Below are 24,468 nucleotides of genomic sequence, written 5' to 3'. Positions count from 1 at the left end.
TAAAATTATAATTATTTATAATTAGAAAAGAAGGAAAGGAAGGTAAACACTATATCCACGCTGAAAGTGCAGTGCAGCCAGCTCCCGCACTTGCATTGCCACCACACCATTCTCATCTGGCATTTCATTATTCATATTCAATTCTATTCCAATTTGCACGAACCACACACTCTCAGATCTGACACTCTCCCATTCTTCAACGCTCTTCTCTTTCTTTGTCTGCTTCGACTGTGAGCTTCTTTCTCTGTCTGTTTTGAATTTGGTTCAGTGCAAAGAAGTGTTTCTTCTGTTCTTCGTTGTGCAGTTTTATTCACAATGTCAGATTTGGTGTTACATTTGCTTTTTTATGTTTGGTTACTCTGCTACTTAGCTCATCACCGCTAAAAGTGGAATTAGGTTTTAGCTCTCTTTTAATATCTTGCTTAAACTGCAAATTCATGCTTACAATTCGCTAATTTACTTGACTAGCTACTCGTGTGTGCGCAGAAATTGACTGTGTTGATGATTGTTAGCTCATTCTTTCTTTGCTTATTTTATATACGTTAGTAAGCAGAACACATGTGTTATTTTTTTTGAAGATTTTAGGATTCAGAGTTGAGAATATTTGTTAGAAGTTCTTTTTGTGGTAATCAATTTGAACTTGGAGTGGTTTTACTTGAATACGAAAATTGAAATATAATGGAATTGTGATAGTAAAGTTAGGGAAGCTCAAGAGTTTAGTTGGTGGTTAATTTATACACAAGCTTGATTTGTGGAAAACTTGATATGCAGACTGCTTATTTGTTCATGGCAAAGTCGAGGCAAAAGTTATCGAACCAGGATTCTTCTTTATCACCTACTGCTGCAAGATCAAGGGACTGGGATGGACCATCAAGATGGACGGATTATCTTGGAAGGGAAATGACTTCTCCGTTGTCGTCAAGTAACTCTAGAAATATGTATCATGATGGACAGTCTCAGGGCTCAACTCCATCCCAATCACACAAGGGTATTAACATGCAGTGGGTTGTCCAACTCACTGAGGTTGCCGAAGGTTTAATGGCTAAGATGTATAGGTTAAATCAACTTTTGGATTATCCAGATCCAATCAACCATGTATTTTCAGAAGGATTTTGGAAAGCTAGCGTGTTCCCCAACCATCCTAGAATCTGTGTCTTGCTCTCTAAGAAATTTCCGGAACACTTCAGCAAATTGCAACTTGAACGTGTAAGAAGTGATGTCTGATATTCTTTATATTTTGAATATTGATGATGGCCTCTGCTAATTTCATCATTTGGGAAGAAAATGGATGCAGATAGATAAGACTGCTTGGGACTCATTGCAAGATAACGCAGAGCTTCATTTACAGAGCCTGGAACCCTGGGTGCAGGTAATATTGTGATACTTTTGTTTAGTAGCATTTGTTCCTTACATAAAACTTTTATGGGTTTCTGTCCCTATAATTTTAAAAGTGTTGATTTTGGTCTCTATTGTCAGTCTTTGTTACAAAAACATTAATGGGGGTAATGGTCGTGATGCTATCTCTACCTCTACACCTATCTTTTCTTCTTTCTCTTCTTTCCTTGTCAACATGTTAGCATTTTGAACATCACAGCTGTAAACTTCAAGAACGAAAGTGGGGTATCTGCAAAGACAATATAGAATCACACGTCACAAGTCACTAATATTGGATTTGGGAGATTAGGTGAATGATGACACAAATGATGTCCTACTCATGTAGTTGGACCGTGCAGTTAAATGCAAATTTGAATTAAGTGAGACCTAACTTTAGTTTGAGGTCCACTCTATTTGACATGTAGAGTATGGTAAAAGATACTTAAGATTAAATTTATCTTATAATACTACAATACTAGACTTGAACTATGTAAGAAAATAAACAAATTATTTGATTGATAACAATTACACCAATTACATTCTCATCATCTATATTTATAATAATCAAAACTTTTAAAATAAGGAAACAAAAATATGCTGAAATGAATAGGAATATTCTGTAGATGTTTTTTCTTAATCACTATGGAGATATAGAGAATATTTTTATCCAAATAATCTACTATTTACAACAATTGACGTATTAGGACAAATCTTAGATGCAATACCAGGGGTACTGTTCTCTAATTGTAATTTTTTCTTAGTAATACACATTGACATTTGATGGAATTTATTATTGTGTGGACAGTCAAGATGAAATCCCTTTATGATTGGAGAATAACTTAGCACAAACAATACATAAGTTGTTGCATCCAAGTTTTATCTAGCATATTAATAAGGAAAAGAAAGTAAGAAAAATAGGATGTTGATACCCCGTTACTTTTCATGGCGTTTAGAGTAATAGTCTTGTACTTGCAAATATCTCACTTTTTTGTTTTTAGTCCCTGTAATTATAGTTTTATTTTGCAAATATATAAAATTTTACTTTCAGTCCCTGATTGTTTATGGGGACACAAACTCTAACAAAATTTATGTACTAAAACCAGAAAACACTATTATTACGGGAATAAAAACATATTTGATTTTAACTTAGAGTGTCTTAATATTCTAACTGTTCTGATTTCATTTAAAACAAACAAGGATTTGCATCATTGGTGCACTATGCATCAAGACAATTTACATTGTCATTGATGAACAGAACATCAAAAGTTGTTTAGAAAAAGGTCCATTTCATCTTTATTATGTGCTTTGCATTTATTGTTTTATTTGATCATTCTATCGTTTATGTGCTCTTGCAATTAGCCTTTGTATGCACATCATCGGAAAAATGTAAGTTATATAAAAATGGAGCTGCTTCTGCATTCTCCTGCTATCACTGGCTTTAATGAGATGTTATTTGTTTCATTATCCTCATGATTTATGATTTTGTTCAACAATTATTTTGAATGGGACATTTTATGTCAACTAGCCTTGCTTGTTTATGCCATATCTTTGAGATTTTCAATTCATGTTACCTGAACTGATAAAGTAATGATTCTTTTTGTTGTGTGTGCAGCTACTTCTTGATTTGATGGTGTTTCGGGAACAAGCTTTGCGACTTATATTGGATCTAAGCAGTACAGTAATTACTTTGTTGGTGAGTCTGAATATTGTTGCAAGGATCTCAAAAGTGGGTTTTACATATAACATTATATGATATATGGCTATTACTCTCTCTATGTGAGTTTTGAGTGCAAAAGCTTTCGTCATTGATGAATACCAGTGTTAGTGACAGGGATTTGGATGTTGTGGGGTTGTTTCTAGATTGAGTAGTATGGAAAGTTAGGTGGAATATTTAAGTGTTTTGCTATCCCTTTTTAAAATTTTAAGGGTGGGTACCCAAGTGCTTATCAATTTTTATTAAAGTTGGTTGATGTCTTGAAAAGGACTACCCATGGAAGGTTTTGACCAACAAAGAAGTTGAGTTAAGTATGTCAAAGTGAGTCAACTCAGCTCAAACACTTAGCTCACCATGAGTTAAGCTAAAAATGGATCAACTCAATTTAGCTCACTTTATGGTTTAGTTGGCTTAGTTGTGTTGATTTACTTAAGCACATTTTGTTCTTCAACTTATTTATATATTTATTACAGTCCAATTAATGTGGGTTGGCTCAACTTACCTATGTACAATCAAGATGATTTGTCATAGTTGACTCAACTCACCTATTTATCTTAGTTTAAGTTGAGCAAGGGGATTCAAAATTCATCTAGAAATGAGTTACGAGTCAACCTACCTCTAAACCAACTCGAACTTGATTAACCCATTAGTTAAGTTAGCCATTCATTTTGACCAATATTAAAAAAAAATTCTTTTCAATCCAACCTGACTCAAATCTGTGATGACCTATGTTGGCTCATAAGTGGCACCCTTAAGTGCCCTTGAGTGAAGTGTCGTATAGGGAGTTGCTGAGGCATCGGGTAGTTTTGAATGTCTAGGTCTCACATCAAGTAGTTTTAGATGATTGGTGAAGTATTAATTGTTTCATCACCCCTTCCTTAACTATATTTTTAGGTTGGGTTATCCCTAGGGCTTGGGTGCTTATCAGTTGGTATGATAAAAGAATTGCGTCTCATCAAATTTCTTGAAAAGTCTTTCAACTTCTATGAAAGATTTTGAAATTGACGTGCCATGCATCAAATACAGAATAGGAAATGAGGCATCATAAGTTTATCTTTGCCCCTTTTTAGCTTATTCATGTAAAATCATTGCTCATTCAAATGGTTTTAATATATGTTGTAATGTTAGAAATAAACTAATAAATAATAAGTTAGTAATTTGTGTATATCTCTAATAACTTCACAGTGTTTTGCAGCCCCATCAGAATTCTCTTATACTACATGCATTTATGGATCTCTTCTGTTCCTTTGTGCGGGTTAACCTTTTCTCTGAGAAGGCAAGTTGTTTTGCCCTCAAATTTCTTGATTTTTTTACTTATGAAAAGCTTTTGTTATTGAAATGACTTTTTTGGTCAACTATATATGAGAGTAATTATCTAAACCAATTCTCTCATAGCAGATGCCAAGGAAAATGTTGCTACAAACCTATAACCTTCTACATGCAATGTCAAGAAATGAGCGAGATTGTGACTTTTATCATCGGTAAGAAATTTTTATAAGTTTTCTTGAATTATTGTCTATTTCTTGTAAAAAAGTAGTAGATAGGGATGGATGTTTACTTGCGCATATGGACCTACCATATTGTATAATTCAACTTTTAAGAAAATTTATCCACTTTTCTTTCATTAATAGAGATGCATAAAAAATGTTTAAGACAAATGCTGATAGCCATTTGGCATATGCAATTATGTACACTTGGCTTGGGGTTAGGGCTGACAAATAAACTTGTACATGTGGATATTGTTTGAACCCATCCCAATGTTGATGGAGAATACTGGGATTGACCAGACATGGGTATGGGTAATGCTTGACTTTTAAACCGGGTATATCTTTCCTTGTCTTGTTTTAAATTACTTAGACACCCTTAGTTTATTTGGTACCCTATTTTTAGATTTATGCAATTATAGTTTCTTCATTGTTATTTGACATTGAGGAGAAGAGAATGTCTGTTCTTTTATAACATTGAGTTCTTGACAATATCATATTTCCTTTCCTTTAATTTTTTTCTTTTGTAAAAGAGTTATTTAATGGATAGACTTAATTAATTTTTAGGTCTCTTATAAATTTGGGTATTTTCAATTGAGTCCCTGCTGTTTAATTTTTTGTTTAGTGAGTGATGTGATTGTTACTTATCCCATCATATTGCTTACTTGTTTCCAGGTAGTTGAAAATATGAGGTTTTGTGGTTAATATAAAATGATATTACGTTTAATGTAAATGACAAATGACTTTTATTGCTTTTATTGAAAATGTGTTGGATAGTAAGGGGCTGTCATTGTCACCTACATCAATGTTGGTGATGACGACGGTCTTTTGACGTTGTAGGTGATGACATGGAAGCCATTGAGGAGCATGATCTCGTTATCCAACTTGTTTTCATTTAAAGTAATAAAAGTTATTTGTCGTTTTGCATTAACTTCAATATCGGTTTATATTAATCACAAAATCTCACATTTGTAACACATAGATACAAGTAAGCAAGATAACAACTACGTTACCCAATTAATGGAAAAATCAAATGTCAGTGATGCGATAAACATTTTGAGTACTCAATAGATAAAAAAAATTTAATAGGGACTAAATTGAAAGTACCCAAATTTATAAGAGATTTGGTATTTACTAAGCCTAATAAATATTGCAGCGGGTATGGGTGTGAGTACAACTATACTATTACCGAACAAGGATGAGGATGAGACATAAGTTTCATACTTGTTGTTATCAGGGATGGAATGTATATAAGTTTTTACTTCTGGTATGAGGATGGGGATGGGTATTGTCTAACTTGTACCCGTCTTCTCCTGTTGCCATTCTTCTGTTATTAGCATGTGTGAGTGTACAATTTCTTTATTGAATAATTGTTAGTATTAACTATAGGCAAATGAACACTCGGTAGTATATTTGCTTTAGTTAAATAATTTTAACAAACTTGTTTAGTTAATATAATTGTTTTGTTAGTCAATCATAACCATCTTGTAACTATTTTGTAGTATAAATAAATCTTTTGTAATCGAAAGGTTTGGGGGCGATGGATATTTTCTCAATTTCAATAATATAAAAGTTTTCAAAGGTTTGGGGGCAATGTATATTTTCTCAATTCAATAATATAAAAGTTTTCATTTCTCTGAACATGGTAATCTGAGCTCTCTAATCCAGAATTAATTTTTTGTGGTTTCCACCATAAATCAAGCAAACCCATCTTTTGCAACTCTAGTCCAATCACAACTTTTTCTTGTTTAATAGTTCATCTTGTAAGAATCCGATGGTTGCTTCTGCCACATTCTCTCATCAAATCTCATAAAAACTTCATGAGAAGAATTTTTCGCTTTGGCATGTGCTAATTGAATTTGTTATCAAAGCACATAGGGTATACCAATTTGTTGTTTCTCCTTGTATTTTTATAGAACTGATTCTCGAATAAGAAGGAAAGAAATAATCTTGAATTTTATTGCCAACTCTAAATCCAGTCCAATACCAGTGTAGTAGTGATGGACTTAAGGGATAGAAAGAATTCAGCAATACGCACTTACAATCAGAGGTTGTTCAAGAGAACCTCGCTCTCCAACTATCCATTTTATTTACTTCTCTCCAAAAGGTCCCTTCAGTAATTCTCATATAACTATTTGTAGTTCAGATATAGTTGCAGCTGTTCTAACTACCTTGACGTTTATTGAACCTATCAATATCCCCCTCAAAAAGTCACCTTGTCCTCAAGGTGAAAACGATATGCAGGCAGCCAATTCCCAACAATGAAGGAGAAAGGGAAATCAAACTAATTCCTCTGAAGCAATTTTGCATCCATCAGCCTGCATTTGGCATTTTGAAGACCAATTCAAAAGGAACTCTTATATATACTCATGCCATTGTCCAAAAAATAAATCATGAACTGATATTAATTGAGGGGCTAAATTGGCAAAAGTATCCCTTGGGGGTGGAATCGATAAAGAATAATGAAATGAATATTGCACCAGTTTTCAGATGAAGTTCTTTAATTTATTTTTTCCTTTCCCATTTCACCCATTTTTTTTATAGCAAATAAATGTTCAGTATTTTAGTTGTAACATGTTTCTTTCTCTACTTTACAGTTTGCTTCAGTTCATTGACTCTTATGATCCACCGCCAAAAGGCTTACAGGAAGACCTAAATTTTGTGAGCCCTCGTATTGGAGAGGTTAATTTCATCCTTTCCTAATATGAATATTATACAAATAATTGTCAACTGCATATGGTAAAGAAGACGATTATGTTTTCTGGTCTTCTAACTATTTATTTTCTGTGATTCTGTCTTTGCATGATTAAGTTCAATTTATTTTCTTCAGCCTTTGTACATTTTAGGAGCTGCATTTTGTGAGGTTGACTTGGGTCCAAATTATAAAATTTTGATATCTTATTTACAGGTGTTGGAAGCTGTGGGTCCTATTATATTTCTATCAACAGACACAAGAAAACTTAGAAATGAGGGATTTTTAAGTCCATATCATCCTCGGTATCCAGACATACTCACAAATTCTGCTCATCCACTGGTATTGTAAATTTTTGTTAGTGAACCATATTGATATCGACTTCTTAAATTGATAAATTTAATTATACTAATGCTCTCTTTTCATTCAACTCTGCAGAGAGCACAAGATCTAGCAAATGTAACTGCATATCGAGAATGGGTACTATTTGGGTATCTAGTCTGCCCTGATGAACTGCGTCGTGTCACTAGCATTGATATTGCTTTGGTATACTCATGCTTCATACCTACATTGCAAAGTTTCTATTTGATTTTGCAACATACAGTGTACTGAATTGTTTGCTTTTACTGGGGCAAAAATACCACCATGTTTATATAATTATTGAGATTTGAACTGATTACCTTCTAAACAAGAAAGCCTTATTGCAGTGTTAGCATGTACGTTAATATTAGAAGCAGATTATGATTTTACAAAATGGACCCATCTGAACCATCTGTGGTCCTATTTCTTTTGCCTTTATGTTCTCTTTATCCATGTGGTATTGATACTGAAGTCTGAATAAAATAATGTGGAGGTAGCTTGGAATCTCTTATTGAATGAAGAATAAAGTCCCAGTTCTGTACTCAAAGTAAGAGTAGTCTGAAGGGTTATAAGAATGTGTATCCTTTAGAGAGACTCTGGACTCTCCTAACTGTCTAACAATTCTCAGCCTTAAATAACGTAATTCTCTCACCCTCTCGGGACATTTAGGAACTCTCTCAATTAACTATAACAAACCCTCCTCTCTTTACTACTGGCCTTAGTTTTCTTCTGGTCCATTAGTTCTCTATTTAAAATAGACATGCTTAATTTTAGGTCTTCTAACAATACTGCAAGCCAAAACTTTCACCTTGACCTCAAGGTGAAAATCAGGAAAAGCAGATTGTAAGGTAGTGAGCAAGTCCCAGTCATTCTCACAGTCTGGTAACCTTTTCCTTTTGACTTGTAATTGCATTGCACATGCAACATTTATTGTATTTGAAGATCCTGGGGTTACTTCTAATTCCCAGTCCTTAGATAGCTTGGTTGGTTAAGGCTGAGGTTATGCAACTCTTGACACAGCCTTCCTTAAAAGACACATGAAAAACATTGTGTTCTCTTCTGTGGTCAGGCAATTGGGGAAGGATTTTTGATAAGAAGGGTATAGAGTATCTCATCTGTGCTTCATTAGATAATATCAATGTGCTGTTATTTGGTGTTAAGTCAACTTCTTGGTAAGCCATGCAAAGGGTTGAGATATGGTTTTATTTCAGATAAAAAGGACACTCTTCACTTACTAATAATCATCCAAATGTTGTCATAATTACAATAAGGTTTTATACTGAAGTAGTGCGGGTTTTAGTTATTCTAAGTTTGCTTCCTTAGTTTTGTTTGGCTTTGGTATTTCAGGTTGTATTGAAGGAGAATTTAGTCCTCACATTATTCAGAGATGAGGTAATTTTTTCTCATTGACTTTGGAATAGTGTCCTTAGCTACAGTAGTTGACAATATGAAAATCAATACACAGTACATACTTCTGCATGAGGATTACCAGTTGTACGTTCTTCCTCGAATATTGGAGTCTAAGAAGATGGCAAAATCTGGGCGCACAAAGCAAAAAGAGGCAGATTTGGAGTATAATGTTGCAAAACAGGTTGAAAAAATGATAAGGTACCCACAAAATTCTTTTTTAAATTTATTGTGTCAGAGGGAATGAGATATCAAGGTAGTCAAATTTTGAGTTGTCCATGACTCCATCATTATTCCAGGTTACTTTTTTCAGTGATTAGGTGACTGAATTCTATGTTGTCTTAGAATAAGTCTGAAAATAGTTATGCCTTCGAAACACTTGGTACTTATTAATTATTGTCCAGTTATTGGACATGCCTTGATTATTTGATGCACTTGAAATTTAATATAATAGCAGGGAGCAAATTTTGTGGTATCACTAAATCCTTTACCATTTTGATAATTGCTCTCATTAAGAATTTGATGAAAATTTTCATTTTTAGGTTCTTGGATTGCTTATTTTGTTGTTAGGATTAGGGAAGTTTAAGATTTCACACTTGGGTGTTTCATTTTACGGGATTCAATGATTTTTGTAGCCTCTATAGATTTGGAAGTACTTTTATTTTTCTAATTTGGCAAGAAGTGGATCACTTAAAAGAACTGAACTAAATGATGGCATTCTAGATTCAAGGAGACAAATAGAGAATAAACTATTTGTCTATATTTTATGGAAAACTTTCTGTGTAGTTATTTGTTATGTGAAAATCACTCTTGCAACTCTTCTACTTTTCTATATGGATATTTGTTATTCTTTTCTCGGTGTTTTCTTGTCATTTTCTAAGGTTGATGCATCCTCACTATTACAACTGACAGTGCAAATCGCAAAACTTTTTGACATTTTCAGTGAAGTGCATGAGCAAGCAATATTATCTTGTGATGCTATTCATCGTGAAAGGAGAATTTTATTGAAACAAGAGATTGGGAGAATGGTGCTGTTTTTTACTGATCAGCCCAGTCTGTTGGCTCCCAACATTCAGGTGTATTTCTTTTGGCATTTTGACCCATGAAAAAAATGGTGGTTCTTTGACACTTGTTGCTGAAACTTTTGGTATTGTTTTGCTTGTAATTTTTGTTGATTCGATTTTACGCAAATGCATATTATTACATCTATTTTATGGATTCATATCATTAAGAGATCGTTAGAAGAATTACAAAAAGGAGCTGTAGAAAAATACTTTTAGTTACTCAACCAGTTAAAAGGAGTGGTTATTGTGAAACAATTTAATTACTTATCAACCCAGTGGATAGTATTTTCAAAAATGGTCTACAAGTTATTTGTATGTGTAATTTCTAGCTGGTTGGTATACATATGTAGACACTTAGAAGTTAGTGTTAGGTTATTAGTATGTTAAATTAACAGGCTTTTTCATATACATTTCTAGATTAGTCTTTGGTGGACTGGTATGTTAAATTTACATTAAACTCATGTCCAGGGAATTTAATCATATTACTGAACTTGTCTTTAGATTTGTAAATAGCTATGTAGTTTTGTTTTAGTATTTCATGTATCTTAACCTTCTTAAAACAATCTGTTTGAGAGGATTTTATTTTTGATGCAGATGGTGTTTTCTGCCTTGGCTTTAGCTCAATGTGAAGTGATATGGTATTTCCAACATGTAGGAGTTGCATCATCAAGATCTAAAACTACTCGAGTGGTACCAGTGGACATAGTAAGCTTTTATTTCTTATGCTTTTATTTCCTTGCTTTTAATCAAACTAATGCTCTTTTCTAAGCAAATTACAAAACACGGGCTGTCTAAAACTATTAGAATTGGACTCATATCTAACGTAATCTCAAAAGCTAGCATAAGGGCTAGATGTGTTAATTTAACCCATGGCCTAGCCCTAACCCATCCTTGAATAAGCCCCCTTTTATAGGATCAACAAATGAGGAGGCCATAAAAAAGCCCTAGCCTCGGGTTAGGGTGGGCTTGGTCCTACTACAAGACTTTAATTAATTCTTTAAAATAACACCTTCAGCTTGGGTCAAAGGTTGGGGTGAGCCGTCTAGGCTTGAAGCTCAACCTGAGTCTACCCTGACCGAAATTCAAGCAGAGTCGGCTCGAACCAAAGGATGAATCCACTCGGCCTAGGCAAAAGTTTTGTCTGAAGGTTGAGACAGGTTGACTAAGGGAGGAGGTTGAGACAGGCCATCCTGGGCTGAAGGTCACGACGGGTCAGCAAGGGCCGAGATGGGTCAGGAAGGTCAAAATGAGTCACTTAGGGATGAAGACCGAGATGGGCCAGATTGGGCAAAAGGTCGAATAGATCGATGCTGGTCGAAGGTTATGGTTGGCCAATCCAAGCCGAAGGTCGAGATGGGTTGGCTCGGATCGAAGAATGAGATTTGTCGATCCGGGTCAAAGGTCGAGATTGGCTAGCACGGATCAAAGATTGGGATTGGCCGGTTCGGATTGAAGGTTGAGACAAGCTAGCTTGGACCGAAGAATGATATTGGCCATTTCGAGTCGAAGGTCAAGAAAGGCAGGTTTGAGCTTAATGTTGAGACGGGTCGGTTCGGACTAAAGGCTGAGATAGGTCAGCCTGAACCAAAGGTTGAGATGGCCTACCCTGAGTTGAAGGTTAAGGCAGGCTGACCTAGTCCAAAGTTTGAGACATGCCTACCTGGGATGAAGATCGAGATGGGCAGGTCGAAAGTCAAATTGATTGGCCAAGCGGAAGGTCAAGATTGCTCTATCCAAGTTGAAGGTTGTGATAGGTCGATCTAGCTTGAAGGTCAAGAGGGGACAACTTGGGCCGAAGGTTAAGAGAGCCTGACTTGAGTTGAATGTCAAGATAGCCTACCTCGAGGTAAAGGTCGATATAGGCCTACCTAGGCCAAAGGTCTAGAAGGACTGTCCCGGACTGAAGATCAGCAGGATTGGTCAGTCTAGGCCGAAAGTTGAGATGATTTGGCTTGAACCAAAGATTAGATTGGCCGATCTAGGCCAAAGGTCGAGACAGGCGGGTTCAGGCTGAGGGTCGACTTAGGCAAAAGGTTCTAACAGGCCAGCCTGAGCCGAAGGTCTAAAAGTATATTTTAAACAAATTGATATTTTTCATGTTGGAAAGATGGCCCATGGGTTGACCTTCGCCCACATGATTTTTGTCGGTATTTTGTCCTTGTGGGCGTTTTCAATAGGGGGCTGTGTATTGCCCCAACATTACTCGGACTATTTTTGCCCCAATTGTTGCAGATGTGAGACCTAAAATATTGATACACCCCTCTCATCAAAGATCAGATGATGGAAATCTAGGTGAATTTTTTTTGTTGGACATATGTGGAAATCTAGGTAAATTTTTGTGTTGGACATATGTGAGACCTAAAATATTGATACACCCCTCTCATCAAAGATCAGATGATGGAAATCTAGGTGAATTTTTTTTGTTGGACATATGTGGAAATCTAGGTAAATTTTTGTGTTGGACATATGTGGATGAACCAAAATCAAGACTAATACCATTGACCCAACACTTGAAACTTGAATTGTGAGGTAAGTGAAATATGAATTTTTCGAATTTTGCAATGTTAGGGTATAATATGTATTGCCTTAAGAATAAATGTCGTTCCTAGGAAGTTTAGACTACAAATCTAGACATATTATAGAAAATATGGGATCAATAAAATTAACCTAATTGCAAGAACTCAGATAACTAAATCTATACGAATAAGGAAAATATAGAATTTTAGTACTCATTCTCAAGTCAAGGTATGGATATTTATTATTTTTGGAGATTTCACATCGACTAAAGATATGACCAAATTCTAATACATAAGTTAGAGCTGTCAAAACGGGTCACCCGACCCGACCCGACCCGGCCCACCACGGGTTGGTCACTTAGTGAGCCAACCCAACCCGGCTCATTTATTAGAGAGCCAGAAAAATTCGAACCTGACTCGACCCACCACGGGTTGGTGGGTAAACGGGTTGGCTTACTGGCTCACTTAATTACAATTTTTTTTTAAATAAAAAAAAAATTACAAACTTTCTATAATACAAATCTAAACAAATTTCACTTCCAACATGGGTGTTTAATTAATTTTGAAAATAAGAAACTTAAATAATTTTTTCAAGCAAAAACAAAATAATAAATATTTTTTTATAAAATTAAAATTAAATTTTAATAAAATAAAATTAGGTAGGTGGATTGGTGGGCCAACCCGGCCCATCACGGGTTCAACCCGCATGAGCCGGGTTTAAACGAGTCAGGTTGAAATCTGACCCGCATAAAAAAAATACAATTTTTTCTAACCCAACCCGGCTCAAACCCGTGGTGGGCCGGGTTGGCTCGCGGGTTGCGACCCATTTTGACAGCTCTAACATAAGTGGATGTATATCTCACCTTATAAGTTGATTTTGTGGTTAGACTTAAAGTTCACTTCTTAAGATGGTACTAGAGTTTATCTTAACAAGGTTTGTTGGGCATATTGTGCTACTCACTGTGAGCCACTACCTAACTATCTACAAATATCTTGTCTCATGCTAGAGATGTCCAATTCATGACATGAGAGGGTGTATTTGACATTTGCATTGGTTAGAGATGTGACCAAATTATAGTACGTAAGTGGGAGTAAACATCATCTTACTAGCTAATTTTGTGAGGTTAAGTTCCACTTTAAGTTCACTTTTCTAAGATGGTATTGGAGTGTATCCTAACAAGGTTTGTTGGGTATATTGTGACACCCATTATCTGGTCGCTACCAAACTATCTACAAATATCTTGTCCCACATTAGAGATGTCCAATTCTTGACATGAGGGAGTGTATTTGAGATCCTGTATTGACTAAAGATGTGTGACCAAATTATAGTACATAAGTGAGTACAAACCTTATCTTATAAGTCGATTTTGTGAGGTAGAGTGAGACTTAAAACAAACTTTCTAAGAATTATTTCCAACTTACATGTAAGATCTTGTAAGTGCCATGTAGGAAGTCTTTTGGTCAGTACATTTTCCAACTAAAGCCAAAGGGACTTACGTAGTAACTATGAGAATAGTATGTAATTTTTCTTTGATGAAATGCTAGTTTATCACTATTTTTTGTCCTGTCATGTTGAGTTGGATTGTGTGCAATATTGATGGTGGACTTATTGTTGCAAAAGGGCTTCACACTTAATCTTGATATCATCAAGTATAATTTTTACCTATAAAAGTTCAGAAATCCTTTGCGTCATTGCACAATATTCTACCTTTGCTCTAGTCCATACAATCATATTTTTCTTCTCACTCTTGCATGTTACCATATTACCACCCAGACACTTACCTATTGGTAAATCTCCAATCAACATCAAACTTTACATAATCTACATCTGTACATAGTTGCATAGAAAATTCTCCATGCTTTTTGACTATCCGTCCTTGTGTGGATTGAAAAGGACAGTACGGGGAAAGAGTCAAATTTGATATAGGGACTGCAGCATGTGAAAAATGTCATCTATTTGTAATAGACGTGTTGGTAAATAGTTTGAAAAATGCCTTAATTTGCGAGTTTATTAAAGGGCTGTCATTGGGTGACAAACTCTTATCTGTAGTTTTCTTTTAGCATATAGTTTGAATCTATTGATAAGGTGGTTGACTTGAAATTTCATGATCATGTTTTCAGGATCCAAATGACCCAACAATTGGATTTCTGTTAGATGGAATGGATCATTTATGTTGTTTGGTACGCAAATACATTGCAGGTTAGATTAGCTTTATGTGTTCTAACTTATCCTGCATTAGGGAATATGTACTATCTCTGATTCTTTATAAAAGAAACAAGTACGTGTATCTTTTTGTCCTATACAGGAGTAGCCCTATTTGAGGTATATTAATTGCTAATTTTCTTCTATACCCTAATATTATTATGAAGTGTATTAATATGGCATTCCTCTATTCCTATGCAAGTAGATGCATTCATTGGCCTGTTAACAAGTTGATGCTTCACTAGCATTTCTTTTCTCTTTAACTTATTTTTTAATGGATATTTTGGTTGTTAAATGTTGTTTCATTTTGAGTGCAGCAATTCGAGGTTACTCATTATCATATCTTTCATCTTGTGCTGGAAGGATCCGGTTTTTACTTGGCACCCCCGGAATGGTGGCTCTTGATATTGATGCTAGCCTAAAAGGACTTTTTCAGCAGATTGTTCACCACCTTGAAAACTTGCCCAAACCACAGGGTGAAAATATATCTGCTATCACTTGTGACCTGTCGGTATGTGGGACATCTGTACTGGCCATTTTCTAATATCTTACTTGTGCGATGTATATGCTTTTTGGACTGTAGTGCTTTTGTTAGGAGGTTAAGAGTGTACGAGAGAAGAAAGAAACATTAATTGCCTAACCGCCTTAGCAGTTAGGAGAAGCGGGAATAAGAATGTATAAATAACAATTGTATAGTCTTTTAGAGGACTTTTGGTTAGTGTTGTGTCTAACAGGAATTGTTAATCCTGTGGGGGAGGTTAAGCTCTCATTGGTTCTCTGTACATTGTTTCTTGTCCCTGATAATACAAGAAAGGCTATTCTTTGTGTTTGGTGTGTGATCTGGAGTGCGTGTGTGGCTGTCTGTTGAGGTTTCTTGAGTAGAAACCTATCAGCTTTACAGTCATCTATGTAAATATTCTTGCATTTAGTTATTAATTCTCAGAGACTAGGGTAGAATAAATTGATTTCATACATTTGTGCAAAGAATACATCAGTCATTGTGCAAAGCTAATTTAGGAAATCCAATAGCAGGACTTATTTAATCAAATCCCTATAATTCAGGGATATAGCTGGATCTCTAGGATTCAGGGATACTTCCCACATTCACTTGTAGTATGCTAAATAAGGAAATAATAAATGTGGTCGCTGATACTTCCCCCCAAGCTGGTGAATAGGTATTTTTCATTCCTAGCTTGGAAACAATCCATTTAAAGCTGTTGCTATTCAGCCCCTTGGTTAGAAGATCTGGTAGGTTGTCTTGTGAGGAGATATATGGAGTGCAGATCAGACCACTGTCTAATTTTTCTTTGATAAAATGCCTGTCAACTTCACTGTATATGGTTCTATCATGTTGCACGGGGTTATAGGCTATGCTAATAATGGATTTGTTATCAGAAGAAAGTCTCGTTGGTTCATCCTGCTTTATTTCCAAGTCTGTCAAGATGATTTTCAACCATAGCAGTTCATAGATACTTTGTGCTGTTGCTCTAAACTCTTCTTCAGCACTAGATCTAGTCACCACACTTTATTTTTTTCTCTTCCAAGTTAAAAGATCCCCACCAAGGAAAGTGCAATATCCCGGAGTTGACCTCTTATCCATAAGTGACCCTGCCAAATTTTGTATATACTTCAAGACCTACATCCCATTCCGTTTGAACATAATTCCCTTGCCTAGGGTTTCTTTCAAGTATTGCACAATTCTTAGCTCAGTTTGCAAGTGAATCTCCTTTGGTTGGTGCATGAACTAGTTGACTAGACTCACAACAAACGCAATATTAGTGTGAGACAAATAAGAGTCTGCTAACTAATCTTTGGTACGTTTCGTTGTCAATTGCTGTATCTTCTACATTTCCCAACTTCAGATTTGGATGAATTTGTCTTGTTAGAATAGGTATTAAGTATAGGTAGTTAGTAGTTGTGTTGGAAAACTGCTAATTAGGCTGTACCTATGAGCTGTTTACTTATTAGCATTAATTACATAGATATAGCCTTTTTCTTGTACCTTTTGGTGTTCTAGATGTCATTTTCTTGTATAAATAAATAACAAAGATTAGCCAGGAGATACTAAATTTCTTAAGCCTTTTTATCATATTTTCAGTCTTAAGTTGTGTATTTGCAAGCTTGTAAGCTATCTTACCTTTCTTTCAGCAAATCAGTAATGTATTTCGGTTGGGATATGTAAATATCCTTTTTAGAATAGGCCACTTCGATCCCCAAAAAATACTTCAACTTTCCCAAGGTTTTAATTTCAAATTCCTTGGCTAGATGTTGGCCTAACAGTGTTTGCTCCTCTTCATCATCACTTGCCATTGTAATATCATCCACATGCACCAGTAACATTGTCACTCCCCCTGACTCAATGTGTTTAACAAAAAGAGTGTGGTCTACTTGACTTTGTTTGAAGCCCAAACCTATGATAACTCTAGTAAATCTTCAAAAACCACACTCATGGTGATTGTTTCAATCTATTCAATGCCTTTTTTAACTTGTAATCAGCGTTGGTAGCAATTTCCCACTGTATCGAGGGGGTATTTCCATGTAAATCTCTTCAAGTTCTCCATGAAGGAAGACATTTTGACATTAAATTGTTGCAAGTTCAAACTGAATTAGATGCTACAAATAATATCACTCTGACTGTATTCAATTTTGCAACTGGAGCAAATCTTTCCAAGTAATCCACTCCATAAGTTTGTGTGAATACCTTAGCTGTTAAGCTTGCCTTGTACCTTACAATAGAACTGTCAGCCTTGTATTTTATAGTATGTACCCATTTGCATCATATTGGTTTTTGTTCCATTTGGTAGAGTAACCAATTTCCAAGCAATAATCATAACCAAGTTGCCACTTGCCACTTTTGTAGAATTATTGCATTCCGTATATTTTGTGCATTTCATGCTAGAGTTTTAGTGTCAGAACCTTAAATTCTAGTTTTTATTTTTATTTTGTCATTTTTTCTTCATTTTCTAGTTACAGTCAACTTAATGTTTTAAAGCATACACTTAACACTTACTATTACTATTTTCAGGATTTTCGAAAGGATTGGCTATCAATTTTATTGATAGTCACATCTTCACGTTCATCTATAAACATTAGGCATTTGGAGAAAGCTACAGTATCCACTGGCAAAGAAGGATTATTGTCAGAAGGGAATGCTGCTTACAATTGGTCGAGGTTTGAATCCACAATTTTAATTTCCTTACTACACCATTCTGATACTTATTTGAGTTATTCATTAATCAAATTATTAGCCTGAATCTTTAAAATCCTCTTTCTCCCCCATCCCCGCCTCATTTATAAAAAAACAAAAAACAGAGAGAAAACAAGATTTACAGTGGTAGAGTGTCAATATCATCACCTTTTGTGTAAGATTGTATTATTTTACAATCATGAGTTTGGCTGTGTTGCAAGCCCAACATCAAAAGTATTCTGATTTGGTGAGATTGCAATGGCAGCTGTGCAAAATTGTGGGTTGTGAGGTCTCCGTGTCTATGAAACTTTTATGTTTTCTGGCCTGTGACCTATTTTTGTGACCCGAAAAGCTATGCTCCTGAAAACCCTAAATCTGCCAAAACAGACAACTGAACTTTTTATTAGCGTAAATGTGTATGCTGATGAATTTAACTTAGTTGTAATTAGTATACTCTATTGTGGAGCATAATGCTATATCTTTTTGCTGAGAATTACTTTTTTTTTCTACTCATAATTAAGTTGATTTTGTATCCTCATTGTGTGTTAATCAAATAGTTTCTCTGGCTATTAGTAACACATATCACAAGGATTGATCCCTTCCCTATTCCTGTACTTGGAGGGTATCTTGATCTTTTGTCATGTATTCTCTTCTCTTTTAAAATTTATATATATTCTTACTAGAGGGCTGTCATGTAGTATTGTGTAGTATTATGTTTTTGGATTATGGCTTGTATTATGCAATTACTCACATGCCATGTGTGTGTAAAAACAAATGCCATAGCATACAGAAGAGTTAGAGATTCCAGACAATTTCTTTATATATAATAAATTAAAAAAACTTGAAGAGATAATTATGGCATTGTGGTTCTATTTATGCAGATGTGTAGATGAATTGGAATCCGTGCTTTCAAAGCATGGTAGTCTTAGGAGGTTGTATTTCTACCACCAACACCTTACAGCTGTGAGTGCCCATATTCCACACAAACCTTATTGATTTTTTCAATTTCTATAGAATGATTCCTAGTTTGTATGCTAAGACGTTAACCTTAGAGTATGGATTTAAGTTGTGGTTTTATTTTCCATTTTAATCCAAACTATATTCCTATAATAGGTTTTTAGAAACACCATGTTTGGTCCAGAAGGGCGTCCTCAACACTGCTGTGCATGGCTTGGGATTGCCAGTAGTTTTCCTGAGTGTGCATCTCCGATTGTTCCAGAAGAGGTAAAAACAAATCCTTGCCAGTAGTTTTACTTGAGCCAGTCATGTAGTGACCAAATTAGTGAACCGATACTAGCACATTTTGATGGACGCTCGTAGTTACATTTTTCTTCTTTTTTATGGTGGTATTTTGTTGATTTCCTTTTATTAGTTGAATACTTGATCTTCAAATATTCCAAATATTTACTGAATGCAATCTTTTATTTTCATTAATACTTTTTTTGAATGAAAAAACTTATCATTACAAAAGTAAAAATAGAGTTAATGTTGCTTATGGATCTGTTAAAAGTGGATGACTCACATATATAAGGCTTCATACAATTCTGAATAAGGAATTCTGAAATGTTCTGTTTGAAGCTACGTAGTCATTGTGGATCGTGATTTCACTGCAAATCTATATTTTTTATTATCTAATCATTAGTCAAAACTCAAAGTATAAATAATGCCATTGCCTTTGAAAAATGAAATCTCATATTGACTTAATATTCATGTAAACTTCCATTTCCTACTTCCTGATTGATCATTAGGTGTTATATGTGATGATAGCTAGAAATGGAAATGTTGAACAAAGGTGGTCACTGTGAATTTTTCTGCAAGCAGGTTACAAAAATTGGCAGGGATGCTGTTCTTTATGTTGAATCTCTGATTGAATCTATCATGGGAGGATTGGAAGGATTAATAAATATTCTTGACTCTGAAGGAGGATTTGGTGCCTTAGAGAATCAGGTAAATACTTTTAGCTAACAAGGTTACCTTCATTTCTGAAAACTAACCTTTGGATTTCATCAGCTTCTTCCAGAGCAAGCAGCTTCATATCTGAATCAGACGGCAAGAGTTTCCATTCCATCCTATAAATCTCCGAAAGGAACTGCTGGTTTTCCTTTACCTGGCCATGAGAGTTTTCCTGAAAATAATGGTTCTATCAAAATGTATGTCATAATAATCTCGTCCTAAATATGTACGAGTAACCACATAAGTGTATTCTTTTAATTTGTCTACTGTTTTTAATGACAGGTTAGAAGCTGCAATGCAGAGGCTGACCAATTTGTGCTCAGTTTTAAACGATATGGAGCCTATATGTGTTTTAAACCATGTCTTTGTACTAAGAGAGGTTAGGGATGGTTTTTCCTTTTCTTCCTCTTTTTCTTCATGAGATTTACTTATCTATTGATAACAGTCAATAGTGCCATATTTCAACAAAATTTGGCCAGTAAATCTATGCTTGAATGGTATGACTTTCAGCCCTTTTGAAGAAACTGTGTAGCAAGGTCAAGTGTAAATTAACTAGCAGTAAAATATGTCATTATTGATATTCAAATCCAGGAAAAGGATTGTAAAACAGTAAAAATATGATAAAGATATTTGTGTGATAGAATGGAGAGGAATAGGAACAAGTGAGTCTTTTGTTAATGGAAAATGGAAATGTGCATTACTTTTTTGGATATTGTGTTAGATATGGAAACATACAACTATTAAGAGTTTATTTCCTAGTTTTATTGCTTAATATCAAGGTTTCTGAATAATGGAGGTTATATAAGAAAGCATGCATAATGGTTGTAAAAGATGTTTTAAAGTAGGCATAAGAAAGAGAGGTATTTCTTTTTTGAATTTTTTTTATGGAAAATCCCTGTTTAGGTATCTGAATTTAATTTATCTCATTTCCATTAGGTTTACTTAAAAAATTCTTCTTTGTGAAATCTCATAAATCTAGTCAAATTTTCGTGAGTTGTTCCTTGTTGATATATTGATTTTAGTAAATGATGTTCAGGAAAACCTTTTATCTGCCTCTCACACCTAGGGATCGAGCTTTGAAATTTTGTCCTACAGTTGTTGCCATCAAGGAAAAACAGTAGGGGAATAGTGAGGTCAAGAACGGTGGATAATGCAACTTTAGGTCTAGAACCCTACAGAGAGTTTCAGATGTAAAAGTATTGTTATAATGATAGCTAAATCTGCTTACCAAAGTTCTGTTGGAACTCTTGTTAATAGAAGTTTAAGCCAAGAGCCCTAGAAACCTGCTATCCAAGTCATGGATCTAGATTGTAGTAGTATTATCAAATAAATAATTGTCCAGAGGCATCACGCTACATAATAATGATTGGACATTGGTTGGAGTTAGATCTTCTAATATGGGGTAGACTTTTGGGTATGCATGATATTGGGTCAGATTAGGTTCGACCCTCACGGGAGAAGCTCTTATTTGTAAAAAGTTAAATTTGTGGGTATCTGTATCTCTATTATTCAATATGAACCAAACTCTGAGCTCTTGGGTTAGGCCAACCAGGTGCACGGGTTGAAACTGTTCCCTCTTAAATGCCTGTTTTAAGGGTCAAACTGAGTATGATATTCACCAATAAGGAAATTAAAGGATTAGATTTGCAGATATTCATGATCTCTTACCCCAGTTTTAACATTTTATAAAATTATAAGTTATTTATACTCATCAATGGTTATCAATGCTGCACTTTACTCTCGAAATGCACCATTCAATTTAGAGGATCCAGCAGCTACATCATTAGTCACCTGTTCAAGTAACAATGATGCATGAAACCCAAGTCTTAAACGCATCTACTCCCACTCCCCCGAATTTTACCGTTTTTTAACCCAACATTGTTCATTCTGTCATTATTTTAACACATCAATCTGTTTGTGCAGTACATGAGAGAATGCATTCTTGGCAACTTCAGAAGAAGATTGCTTGGTGTTCTGAAAACTGATAACGATCTTCAACGGCCTACTATTTTGGAATCACTGATTAAGAGACATATTAGCATTGTTCATCTTGCAGAACAACACATCAGCATGGACATTACTCAGGGTATCCGGGAAGTTTTGCTTTCAGAAGCCTTTTCAGGACCAGTTTCTTCTCTGCACTTGTTTGAGAAGTCAACAGACCAACATACAGGATCAGCCACCGAAACAGTATGCAACTGGTATATTGAAAACATAATAAAGGATGTTTCGGGTGCTGGGATTTTGTTTGTTCCAATTCATAAATGCTTCAGGAGTACAAGGCCTGTCGGTGGATATTTTGCAGAATCAGTCACTGACCTCAGGGAATTACAGGCTTTTGTACGTATTTTTGGTGGATATGGAGTAGATAGGCTAGACAGAATGCTAAAAGAACACACAGCTGCTCTTTTAAATTGCATTGACACTTCACTACGCTCAAACCGAGATGTGCTAGAAGCAGTTGCTACAAGTCTGCATGCTGGTGATAGAATTGAAAGAGAAGCCTCTGTGAAGCAAATAGTTGATCTGGAAACTGTGATTGGTTTTTGTGTTCAGGCTGGCCTTGCACTGGCTTTTGATCGGCTACTAGCTGAAGCTTCTGGTGCTATACTTGAAGAAGGTGCTCCCTTGATTCATTCATTGCTAGCTGGGGTGGTTAAGCATCTACCTGATGGAGTACCAGAAAAGGAAGAAATCAGGAGAATGAGAACAGTGGCAAATACTGTAGGAGTTGTTAATGATCATGATTCAGTTTGGGTAAGATCTATTTTGGAGGAAGTAGGTGGTGCAAGTGATGGATCATGGGGCTTTTTACCGTACTTATTTGCAACATTCATGATGTCTAATATTTGGTCTACCACGGCATTTAACGTTGACACAGAGGGTTTTAGTAACAATATCCATTGCTTGGCAAGGTAGGTATGGTTTTGTTTTGGTTTAAATTACTTAGTTGTAAACAATATGGTGTTAAATACTTCAGTGTTTTTGTGTTTGCACGATTATAACATGAGTCCAATGCCAGTAGATTAACTTCCATACAGTAATTCCACACGGTTGTAACTGGAAATTATATTCATAGTATTTTGACTCCATTACTTGGCAATATTTTAGAAGTCAAACTATTCATTGCCGTTAGAATATACTAATTTTGGTATCTGTGTAGCCCTAATCACATGATATCGTGCAGGTGCATTTCTGCAGTGATTGCCGGAAGTGAGTTTGTTAGATTGGAACGGGAACATCAGCATCGGCAGTCTTTAAGAAATGGACATGCCAGTGAGGGAATGGATCCTGAATTATCAAGTCATATGTCAGCAGAAGCAAGTATTAAGTCCACATTGCAGTTATTTGTGAAACTCTCTGCAGATATCATACTGGATTCTTGGAGCGAAACACCCAGGTAAATGTGTGTGTATGTGTGGTGTTGCAAGATTTTTGAAACACAAATGACTGTATATTTATATTAGCTAGGTAATGTTGCAATATATTAAAGCACAATTTTCATTTGCGGTTTGGCATCAGTTCTCTACTGGGAAACATTATTCTTTCATTTTGTACTTTGCGGTTATCTTAGATGTTTTGTATTTTGGTATTGCACAGGTCTCATCTTGTAGCACAGCTTATCTTCTTGGACCAACTTTGCGAGATTTCACCTTACCTTCCAAGAAGCTCGCTGGAAACCCACGTTCCATATGCCATTCTCCGTTCAGTATATGGCCAATACTACGCAGATACTCAATCCACTCCATTGGCAATACTGAACGCATCACCCCGTCATTCACCTGCTGTATTGCTAGCACATGCTTCCCCTGTCTTAAGGCATCCTCGTGGGGACTCACCACAGTATTATGGCCATGATTCTGGATACTTCAAAGGATCATCATCGTCACATAGTCAGGAGCACCTCTATGATGCTGATATTAGCAGCTTAAGGAGCACGGACAACAAGCAAAGGAACTATCGTAGTTCTGGGCCTTTGGATTACAGTGCCAGTCGTAGTAGGGTAAAATCTGTTGAAGGTTCAACATCTGGAAGCACTGGTCCCAGTCCTCTTCCTAGGTTTGCAGTGTCTAGATCTGGTCCATTAGCATACAAGTAGTAAGTTGTTTGATATATATACCAACAGAAGATGGTAAGTTATTCACCTTCTGCTAGTGATCATTTTGTCTATAACCGTAAATCATCCAGCAGTTTCGCACAAATTTTAGTAAAATGTATATCATATTAAAGCGTCCTTTTGTAGTCACCTGGGGATAGTTTAAATCAATGCCATATTAAGTCCCTGCTGTTTTAGCCCGAACCAGGTGTTCATTCTATTTAATGCTCATTGCAAAATCTTGATGTCTTTCTTTCTTTAAGTCTGTTGGCAGAGGTCTTCTGTAGCTTGGAATGCAATCAGTAATGATATTTACTCGTACATTTATACTTACGTCAGTACATTTTAGTTAATGAAACAACAAAACTCATTCAAGAATTTTATCCTTCCTGAAATTTGAAGTATTTCGTTTTTCTTT

At 35.4% G+C, this 24,468-nt stretch overlaps 1 protein-coding gene across 1 annotated transcript; it reads left to right on the top strand.

Moving 5' to 3' along the window:
- LOC108345369 (protein NAP1) lies at positions 1-24,383 on the top strand. The gene is made up of 24 exons (XM_017583970.2): positions 1-230; positions 772-1,206; positions 1,295-1,369; positions 2,987-3,067; positions 4,284-4,364; positions 4,487-4,569; positions 7,170-7,254; positions 7,481-7,606; positions 7,703-7,810; positions 8,972-9,016; positions 9,090-9,232; positions 9,975-10,107; positions 10,690-10,800; positions 14,733-14,811; positions 15,132-15,325; positions 17,840-17,985; positions 18,883-18,964; positions 19,115-19,225; positions 19,823-19,948; positions 20,012-20,151; positions 20,237-20,333; positions 21,878-22,869; positions 23,142-23,354; positions 23,555-24,383. The coding sequence occupies exons 2-24, from the start codon at positions 787-789 to the stop codon at positions 24,051-24,053; spliced, it is 4,170 nt and encodes a 1,389-aa protein (XP_017439459.1). The 5' UTR covers positions 1-230; positions 772-786; the 3' UTR covers positions 24,054-24,383.
- The last annotated feature ends 85 nt before the right edge of the window (positions 24,384-24,468 follow it).

The sequence above is a fragment of the Vigna angularis genome, chromosome 1, assembly GCF_016808095.1.
Source record: "Vigna angularis cultivar LongXiaoDou No.4 chromosome 1, ASM1680809v1, whole genome shotgun sequence".
Classification (NCBI taxonomy): Eukaryota; Viridiplantae; Streptophyta; class Magnoliopsida; order Fabales; family Fabaceae; genus Vigna; species Vigna angularis.
The sequence above is the reverse complement of the archived record's forward strand: the minus strand, read 5'-3'. Positions and strand labels throughout refer to the sequence as shown.